An 11,672-nucleotide genomic window follows, 5' to 3' on the forward strand; every position below is an offset into this window, starting at 1 on the left:
AACAATAAGGTTCTTCAGTATTCTATGAACATTATTCCTAGCTTAATGTTAGGCTTATTCATCTGTAATTTGCAACATTAGATTTTTTATCCTTTTAAAATCTTACTCAAATCGTCCTTATATATAAATACGTCATAGACACGCTGTGTTAGAAACTCTAAGTTTAGTATCCCATTGACACTCCTCTGATATATTTTCATTTAATTTCTCAATTAAATAAAATTATGTGATGTAATTAATTTGTTGATAAATAGTATTATGCTTATTGCATAAGTAAAATAGTCAAATGAATATTTTTGAGGTCTAAATCAGCCTGTAACAAAGTATTTTATATGAAAAAAAAACTATCTATAAATTAAATTACTTTACTATGCAATTTAATTTGGAAGCAAGCACATGATCACTAATTAAAATATATTTATTATACCAAAAAAGACTACTTTTATTAAAAATTTATAATCTGTAAGTACCAAGGGTTAACAAAAATAATAAATTGGTACTGTAATGAATAATGTATTTATAATCTTTATACTCTATACACATTTAAGTCATAAATCCGTAAATTGTTAAACTCAAGTTTCAACAAAATATGGAATACGTAGCAAAATTAAGAATATATTATACTTAATTAGCGGTTTTGGTATAAAATATAAACTGATTTAGATTTCAGAGTAACTTTATCACAGTTCATTAATAAAACGTACAAATGGTCGATATATAACGTAACGTAACTGTGAATATTATTGTTGACAAAATGCCTGCTGTTACCTCAATAACAGTTGAAGAACATAATGATGATGATCAGAAAATGTGGAATGCCCTTAAAAGATACATTATACGTGAGAGACAAAGAAAAAAAGAAGGTTAGCTAGACACTTTTATTATACGTAATGAATATAGTATAGTAGGTAGATAGCGTGTACTAATATTTTGTTTTCAAACAATATTTAATCACAGAATATGAAGCGGAAGTTGAAGAAGAAAGATTAAGAAAGGAACGAGAAGCAAGAGAAAGGCAAGATGTGATGACACTTGGTAAATATATTCCAATTGATTATGTCAAGTAAACAACAGTATTAGATTACATTTAGTAATTGTATAGTTACTATTATGAGGCTATTTAACTTGTAATCTTTTTTTTACCATTTATTTTGTCTGAATATACGTTTTCCTTTAGCAATATTCCATAAAATTAAAAAATACATTTAGCGCCTGTGTTCCATGGATGCATTAGCATATTTTTGTTACTATCTAAGGAAAAACTCTAAACGTAAATCTTAAGTTTAATGAATCATAGCAAAAATTAACCATTATTTTTTCTTACTCATATTTCACTTAGAGATACCATATGTTGAAGGTACAAGTTTTATTTATATTGACCTTTTATTTCCAGAACAAACAAAAGAGCAAATAGACCAACTGGAACAAAAATTAAAGGAATTGGAGAAAGAAAAGCAACAGTTATTCATGCAACTTAAAAGAGTGCTTAATGAAGATGAAACCAGAAAGAGACAGCAACAAAAGGAAACTAAGTGAGCATTGAAAATTATGTAGAAATCAATTTTATACCTCGATGATTTACATGTGTATATAATAATGAATCATATAGTAATAATCCCATCTCTATACACAATATACTTAACTAATGTTCATTGTATTCTATTTAGAAAAAGTATAAAATATTTCAAAAAATTACCTCTAATACAAATGTTTTTTAAATTTAATATATATCATATGTAATATTTTCAGTGAAATGCAACCTATGAAGATGCCGATGGGTAATTTACAAATACCAATGTTTCCGATGCAATCCTCAACTGGCCAGGACCCTCAACAGTCTCAAGGAAGAGCTCCGCTATCTTCACATATATTGAATAAGGTAATAATTGTATAAAATACCAACTATATATTGTATATGTCTGTTTATAAGATTATTTATTTATAAAAATTACTGACATATTACAACTGCTGTGATTAGTTGGTATGAAGTTTTTTTTAATTACCAATCAATGATCATATCCAGACAGCCGAAATTAATAAATTCTGTCATCCATATACAAACTTAATGTTTTTTTTTTTTAAGAACAAGCATTCAAACTACATGCTGTTTCCACAACAACCGAACATAGTAAGAGGTCCAATGCAATCTTCTGTTAAGAGACCAAGGAGTCCGTCACCAACATATGCTCTGTACGCACACAGACTGCATCAACCACCAATGAAACAACATGCGGTCTACTCTGATCATAGTAAGTTACTATCTCAAATATTATAAATAAACAATTCATTGCCTTATAAATTATAATGAAAATATCAAAAAATAATAATACCATCAAATGCTATGTGGTTGTATGCTACATAGAAATATATATTTTTTTTATATAGGGATAAATAAATAAATATACAGTGTACATGCAGGAATAATATAAATTTTTTGCAGAAGTAGAGGACAATCGAATGGGCCGCCAAATGGCGCGCGCTGTGCTTTGGAACAGTGAGTTTTTTGGGGAGCTGCACATTAGTTGCTATACCATCACCCACTATATCATAAACCTCTTTGTTCCTTTCATGCTTTTGTGGATCGTTTTTATGTTTTTATATAATTTCATATATCAATAGGTTTGTTTTTGCTAACAAATCATGAACCTTCCAACTATCATTCATTTCGATTCCTTGTGGCGTTTTATAGCTTGTTTTCTTTTTACTTATACAACTAATAAGGTTTACTAATATTCATTTTTTTTTGTTCGGCAACCCTATCCATGATTAAACAACATTAATATTGAAACAGAATAAATATTGCATATTCCCATCCAATATTTATCATCTGTAACATTGCATCCTTTGTTTTTTTTTCATAACAAACACTACTTGAATCTAACAAATTCAAATAACAATGCAAATTAAGAATTCAGAAACAGATGTTAAATCAAATTAATATATCAATAAAAAAAATTACATTGAATAAATTTAAATATAAATTAAAAGTTAATTACTCATACTCATCATCATACTCATTTCTTAATCCAGGGAGGGTGTTATTTGAATTTTAATTTAATTCACATAACAATAACTAAAATCTATTTATATATTTCCAGAATCAAATCAGTATTCAAATGTGGGCTCTACTGTGTCATCGTACTACCCGATGCCCACGTCCGGCGTAGTGGGCGTTGTGGCCGAGCGTCCACCGCCATTGCTGTACCCTCACCACGCCCACACACCACATACTCCTCATGCTCACACACCGCATACGCCACACCAACATCATACAAATCTTATGTACGCGCCCGCGCAACCTCTTTACCTGGACATGCTAAAGAATAGGGACGGACATCAGGAGACTAAGAAGGATACGCAAGTATGGAATCAACTACTACTACAATACTAGACGACATAATAATAGGTTTTAAATCAGGTGTTCCCAAACTTCTTTTGTCTACTGCCCACTTTGATGATAAATTATTTTTAGCGCCATGTTTTCACTCACTGAAAAATGAAATTACACATCGACCCCCAGGCCTCTACACAACGCTCCCTTTTTTTCTGGGACTAAGGGATCCCCTTTAGGCCTAAAGAGTCGACAAGAGGGCGTTTTCGCCCCCTTTGGGAAAGACTGTTTGTTCTCTCTAGTCTTGATGAGGATCCAATAGCAATATCTGGGGCCGAGGGGTTCGAAAGTACCCGTAGTCTTCGGATCCAACCCCCACTGGCACAGCGAGTCGAGCTGTGTTTTTGACATCTTTTAACTTTCATTTTCCATATCTACTATTCACTCTTATCAAAAATGAAAGGTACCAAGAAGAAAAACAAGTTTGGACAGAGGCCACACTTCCTTTCATTAAACATCCACCTCTCTAGTGTCAGAGGTCTGCAGACTGATCACTCTGTTTAGTGTTTAGTCAACAAAGCTGTGTGCACCGTGCTCTTCGCCTAGACTTTGAAATGATGCTCAGAATGAAATAAATAATGTGTGCTAAACCAATAGGTATAGTGACAAACCGCCAATAAGGTCTATAATATTCATGACTTCATAAACAGTACAACTATTATGCCTCTATTTTGCGGCAGCTGCATGGGATTTCCAGATAAATTAAACCTTATGCATTATTCTGATGTAAATATATGCTGCATTACTGTAAAGTTTGTTCAAAAACCGTTTCGTAGTTTTTTCATGAAGCAGCTACAAATAGTCATAGGACTGTCTGTCCATAAATCCTTACAAAATTGCATTTATAATACTAAGATTTACATGGAAAAACAAACAATCTAGTTTTTTCGGTAATCATAAAATAACAATTCCTCATAATTTCAGCCCCAAGTTCTGATCGGCCTCAGCGAAGCTCACCCATCAGTGAGCAGTGGGGTGGTGTACGCGACCCCACCACCCTCCAGCAGACACCTCTCGATACACCCGGCGCCACAGCACTCCAACATGCAAGTGAGTTAATTATGTGTTTACATGTGTGATAACTTCGTATAAGCTGTATCTATACAGATCATATTTAAATGGTATAAAATGTGAAAAAAAATTACCTGCTATATAAAACTGTCATGAATTTAAATGCTATAGCCAATCTCTGTCAACCCATTATCGAATGTAAAACTAAATAGAATTTTGACTTAAATGTATATAATTATACTTATATTTATGATTTTTTTTAACCAAAATGTCTATTACTTTGTGACGACCACTATCACACGAAAACGAGACAGAAGTATCTTATATGAAAATATACTTTCATGAAGATTTATATTTATAACTAATATCAGTTTAATATACATTTATTAATAATATTTCACACATTTATAATATCTGTTTACCAGAACACAAAACCAGGCAGTATAACTCAAGGGTATCCCGTGCAACAGTCGTCTTCCACCCAGAGCGCCATGTATCAGAACAGACATCGTTATTAGCGTTGGCATAACCGACCGCCCAAACTGCGACGGTATCCATTTATATAAGACAATTAAACTGAAGATGTCAGTGGTACAGTGTGATTACAATTCTGATTCAGACGGTTATACTGATGATGATGATGATGATGATGATTCAGTGAACTAATAAAATGGTGATCAGTGATAAACTCCAGTATAGAGCGAAGTGATACATGTATGATGATTAATTGTATAGTATTTTTTGTTTTTAACGAAGCAATGAAAACCGACTTGATTGGTCCCATGTTTACTTTTGTCTTATCATATTGGCTGTTGTATAATATAGATTATAAGAATTAATAAATAAATCATAAAAAAAAAATATATGAAGAAATAAGAAGATGTACACAGATTATGCTATTTTATTATTATGTTTCTAGACATTAAGTTTTGTTCAATATTTATCAAATATACATATATAATAAAGATATATTGTTGCTTTTAATTAATATATTTTTCAGCTTCCGATATATCATTTGAGAAACAAATTGATTGTACACTAAAATTTTCTATCATTTCATGGAATATATTAAAATAACTAATTGGAATTTGAAATTAGTTAAAATGTATGTTGTTACTGTGAGAAAAAAAATATGTATTTATTCGTAATTTTTTCTTAGATATTCCTGATATGAATTAAAATATATTCAAAGGATATTATTCTTAAGTAATAATGTATTAAATTATTACTCAAATATATAATCGTTTATCAGACTGTCCAAATTCTTCTGTACAGATGAATTCTTAAATGCAAAATAATAAATGTAAATATGAGCTCGTAGAAATAATATTAAGATTAAATTTACTAGAAATCTAGTTCTAACTATAGTGAATAGTTTGTCCTCAATGTAATAATTCATGGTACGCCTGAATTAGTAGAGCTTTCTAGAAATAGTTAATTGTATATTGACATTAATTTAGACAAACTATATATATATTAAGGATATATTTGTATGGAATGACAAGATTATTCTAGTTATTATAGTCGAAATAAAGATAAAGATAAAATTTTGCTGACAAACAGTTTCTAATAGCTCGTTGTAATTAAGAAGCTTCTAGATTTATTTGTTTTGATATAACAAGAGCTGGTGAAAAGGTGGGAAATACCTGTTATTGTGCTTATTTTTTAAATTTTCTATTCGACCGAACTTTTCATATAATCTAATGTTTGTTTGAATAATAATATCATTTTTAAAGAATTTCTACCATTTATTTAATCCTTTCATACAATATATAATAACATAGTTATTTTTCATATATAGTTTTAGAACGTTTTCCTTCTTGTTTTTATAATTATATATAAAAAATATAACACTTTAAACAATAAATTATAATATTTAATACTGCTGTTTTTTATTTTTTTTTATTTAAAGTTAAGAGCGACGCACATTATTCTAATTTCTAAACCTAACATTTTAAATGTTGCAATACTTAAAAATATTTTGTTTTGATAATTGACTAGGTTTTTTTATATTAATTTTTTTTAGCACAAAAATATTATTTCGACGTATCACTTGTATTACTATTTTGGCAACGTAATCGTTTCTTACGTTCACGACCAATATCGATATATAGGCTGGTTCTATTTATATATTTGTTTAATTGTATACAATATTCAGTAAAATATTATTAAAAGAATTTTAAGACGAGACTTAAAACGTTTAAGTTTAATATTTTTTTATACAAAAAAAAAATAAGCCAATGAAATTACATTCATACTTTTTTTCAAAAAATTCAATTTTTATTCAACTAAAAAATTGTTTAAAACTCCGCACAGTTTTGAATTAGCGCCAGGAGAAAGGTGTGTTATAAATAATATTACGTAATTTATTTTTATTTATTCGTTATCTTTTAATATAAATTATTAACAAATTAAAATAAATGACACTAGTTAGTCATGTTATAATATAATTTCCATAATGTTTAAGTTAAAATCATAAAGCAACATTTTCACTTCGGTTTTGTTCAACTCCGGTAAAGGTGCATAGGAAGGCGGTTTGACCTGCAAGTAGGTCGTAGAAGCGATCGATGAACCGCATCTTACCACAGACTATTCGCTGATTGATACTTCGCCTCGCTACCTAATTGGTGTACTATACGTACATAGTTTTTTATTTTATTCTATGGCTTCATTGACGCTGGAATTGTGGAAATTGCCAATGTCAACATTTTTACTTATTGAACGAGTTGTAATGTAATTTTGAATACTTTTTATGTTACACGTATCTAAAATTTATTCATTGTGAGATTCTTGACATTAATTTCGTTTTATTAATTCAATCTATACATTTACAATTTTAATAATGAAATCGATATTAGTTTAGTTAATAATAATGAGACTTTGAAAATTACTTAATTGAACCAACTAGTGAAATGGTTTCGTGACTGTAATTCAATTTACGAATCAGACCAATCCTGTCGGCTAATTGTACTTTAATAAAGAAAGGGCACATAAACTGAATGTATTTTAGACGAAGACTGTAATGTAACGTTTCAACGATTGCATTTTAAAGACAATTATATAGCTTAAAGACTTAGAACGAAGAATTATTACGTCATTAGACGTTTTTTTATATTTGAAAGGATAAATTAAATATAAGTATATGAAGAGATCATTATGATGCCTTGTCTTGCTTTGTCTGTTTATAAGCGTAGGGATGACATCAAACGTTTTATAACTCATCCTTTTTACTTGCCATTCCGTACTTAGCGCTTTTCGTCCAAGTATAATCTACTATACTAGTATGCAAATATACTTAATGGTTTTTGTAGTTTTAAAAGATTTTTTCAAATCTCTATAACAAAGTATACCGAAATATTAAAAACAGAAAACATAATACACTGACGTAACAATGGTTGGTAATTTGATTTACTAAATAAATTGAATAAGGTCAAGGTCATTCGATGAGGAGAAAAAGCCACTCTAGGGCGTAGCTACTAGTTTTAAACAGTTTCAGCAAGCTGCTAAATATGCATCAAGTTTCCCCACCGGCTGGCACGTTTTGGGCTTGATTATCTGAATATAGAATTTACCTGGAAAACTATTATATATTCTTTATATTATTGTAATATAACATTGTGAATATTCTACATTATTGTACAACTTTATGTATAATCAAAACAGAGATTGAGATATTAACAAATCCTATTAATCTCTTGGATTAATTTCAGTGAAATACAGATTATAAATAAGATGTTACAGTATACAGAGTACACTGCATCAATTATATTACATAGAATATTAATTATACAGGACACAAAACTACCAGAATAAATAAAATTACATAAACATGAAATTACGTAGTAGTTTCTGACATATAATATTAATGTTACTGTTTCGAATGTAAAGTATATTCCAGATTGGCGCAAATCCAGCTGTAGATGTCGATAAAGTTGGCAGAATGCGCTTTTATTAGATATTATTTTAGAGGGTCAGCTGCAACGCTTTTTGTCTTGGCATTAAAACAATGCATGGAACTTTCTAAGGACTTGGCATGCTGTTACTCGATAGTTATTTATTAAATATAGGTGATGCATGAAATACATAATTGATCTTTTTCTACACACTTACTCGAACCACGGTTATTTTAAAACGCAATAAGTTTCTCGTTGGTTTAGGTCAGTTCTGTTGGGTTGCGTCAATAACGAAAGTGCAAAATGGAAAAGTGAATTCTGTCTCACTCTAACTTGATCGTAATAGGTATAGTTAACTGGAAAATTTTATGACTTGCAGATTATTAAACGAAATATTTTTTTTAACACATACATAGTTTGATCGCATCTCAGTTTCCCCAAAAAAATATATCAAAAAATATTGATTTAAAATATTAAAATTAAAATATTAGATAATATTTCATCTAAATTGTTTTTAAATATAAATAAGATATTAGATAATAAAATGAAAATCCATTCAACACGATATTGATGTTTAAATTAGGTACTTAAAGTCTTATTAACCTAGTAATCTATATAAATAAAATCCTGATTTATATTTGTCGGGACGCATTTAATTCCTATTCTCAGAAATATCTCATGGAAGCCTAGCTCACGAATTTCTTTGTTATATTCTATTGCATAAAATTTGAACCTTATGGAATTGTAATAAAGATGAATGAGGTTATCTTTCGCTTACTCGTTTCTTGTCGTATTGCGCATGCCTGAAGCTATCGATGTCCCCCTTCCCCCCTAAAACCTGAACATAGAGCTCAGAGTACTCGCATACATACAGATAGATATAGGCTGCGTGAAGCTACTTTTAGTTGGTACCATGAACGAATGAAGCCTTCATATCAACATTTTTATTGATAGTTCAGACAAAGTTAGTTATAACAGTTGTATTATGGAACTTATTGTTTGTAATCAATACTAAAGTATTATAGTTAATTTCTTAACTTGAATTATTTAATTCCGTATAATTAAGAATTTAATCTGTAGCAATTATATTTATATTTTTCCGCCCTCAAACTAATCAATATTTTTTTGATATGTTGATGAATAAGTTCACCTACATCTTGTAAATAAAAGATATTATTGTTGAATTTACAGCATAGTGATAGTCAGGAATCGGTTGTTTACCAATGCAGTTGTACTAGAAAGATCTATTTTGGCAGATGTTTAGTTCCGCCTGTTTTCATTTAACGTCCCACGTTTAATATCTACGCATTACAGCTGGAACATTGCACTGCAGATAAATATTACTCCGAAATTTCATGCTTAGTCACTATGACCGTAATACATTTTGATGTTATTTAGGAATAATGATAATATTTAGAGAATTGTTTACATACATATGTCAGGAAATAGCTGATATATATGAAACAGTAGTTTAGGTACATTAAAAGTATATGTATGCACTATTATAATTTTCCTAGCCATTATATTTAACAGGCCTACATCTAGTACATCCTACATCAATCATTCGATAATAATTAACTAATTAACACTATGACTTGACGATTTAATTCATAATGAGATCTAAGATTTTCGCGAGTTTTATTCATTTAGATTTAATTCATAGTTCAAATTAGCTTCTTTTCTCCGCCACCCGACTGTAGCTTCGTAATTGCCTTTAAAAATATAATAAATGTTATTTATAAAACGACAAAGCATTAAAATTCAATCTATTTTAAGTGCATATAATAACAAAATTTGCTTGTAAATTGTAAAAGTTCTTTAAATTTATCAGAACGAAATGTGAAATTAATTTGCAGAATGTTATGTAAATATATTTTATATTGTGGAAACAAATCCCCTTGTCGTTTCAACTATAATTTGTTGAATTCTTCACTGCAGATGCTAATATATTTGCTTTCTTTCATTTTATATGCAAAACATATTCCTATCTAGCATTTTGATGTACAGAATGTTACGTTTCGCATGCCTCCAGTCCCGGTATTTGCATACTACGAGTTTGAAGGCATTCTTATATCTAAGGTTTTGCTATTTCAATTGTAATTTTTTCGGTTGAGGTTGAGTTCAATTTATTATTTTCCAATCATTTTGATATCGGCCTCTCATTGTTGTAATCTAAGCAATCATAAAGACAATATATGACCCCAATACCCTATTAGGGATATAAATATAGATTTCTACTATCTCGATTACCTTCTACCATAACTATAGACTATAAAGAAATTTTATGCAACTTTATATTTAATGTTGTGTGCTAATTCATGCATTGTCACCTATTAGATCGTCTGAGCATACAATCAAATTATATCTAGGCACCCCACGCACTGCCAAGGTCACATCGATCCGATGAAAGAGAGAGCAATACTTTGTCTCCCCTAAAATAGGAACAATAAAAAGGGACAGCACCAGCTTCCCCTTGTAATAGAGGTTTCGCTTCTGGAATTTCCTACCAATTGTTAGTAAACAAAAGAATATGCATTATGCATACTTAATACAACATTAAAGAGGCTGCATAATGTTTCACTGTAAGAATATCAAGGACGGTTTTAGTATGTGGTCTCATAAAGAAAATGTAAGATCAATCATTAGATACTATCACATTTATAAGTTATAAGGCATTTATTTATTGCAATAGGTACGTATTTTTAGTGTACTTGATGTTTATCTGTATATATTTATGAAAGAACTTAGATTTTAAAATGATTTATTTTATGATTAGTCATGTCTTTTGAATGTAACAAACTCAATAACTACGAGAAGTTTTGATAAAATCTCATTAAATCAAAATGAAAGTGAATGGTTTCTGTTAAACGAAGCTCAAAGTTGAAGGCTGTAATCTTGTTAGGTACCATCTTTCTTGTGACTCGTAAACATCTTTGTTTAAGTTCTTTTATATACCTCTACGCCTTTAATTTTTAACATAGTTACAAATTGTAACTTTCAGATGTATAAGGTTAAATTTTCGGTATCTAATGAGTTAACAAACTTTCTCTGTTCACAGATATTTGTTTACACTCTTATAAATAATTAATGAAAGCTTCGACATTAACTGCTACATTTAAGGAGACTTTAAATAAGGCCTAACAAAATATTGACTTATATAATATGTTATATGGTGTAACGATTAACGTGTGATAGAAACACAACGAATTATTTCATCACTATTATATTTTAATGAGATTCCACTTTCTTCAGACTCCCTAATAAGATTAGAGTTGTATAGTTGCGGGAAAATTGTATTGTTGTTCGTATTTCCTAATTGGCTTACATTACGGTTCGCCTTATGGCTTATGTAGACTTACATTTGATACATAAGAGAG

The 11,672-nt window shown here is 29.7% G+C and overlaps 1 protein-coding gene across 1 annotated transcript; it reads left to right on the forward strand.

The window, feature by feature from the left end:
- Nucleotides 1–531: 531 nt before the first annotated feature.
- LOC116765875 (putative uncharacterized protein DDB_G0291608) lies at nt 532–6,284 on the forward strand. Its single transcript, XM_032655504.2, has 9 exons — nt 532–863; nt 958–1,035; nt 1,394–1,532; nt 1,750–1,879; nt 2,084–2,249; nt 2,441–2,494; nt 3,099–3,361; nt 4,316–4,441; nt 4,828–6,284. The coding sequence occupies exons 1-9, from the start codon at nt 755–757 to the stop codon at nt 4,918–4,920; spliced, it is 1,158 nt and encodes a 385-aa protein (XP_032511395.1). The 5' UTR covers nt 532–754; the 3' UTR covers nt 4,921–6,284.
- The last annotated feature ends 5,388 nt before the right edge of the window (nt 6,285–11,672 follow it).

Source organism: Danaus plexippus, chromosome 11 (genome assembly GCF_018135715.1).
Source record: "Danaus plexippus chromosome 11, MEX_DaPlex, whole genome shotgun sequence".
Classification (NCBI taxonomy): Eukaryota; Metazoa; Arthropoda; class Insecta; order Lepidoptera; family Nymphalidae; genus Danaus; species Danaus plexippus.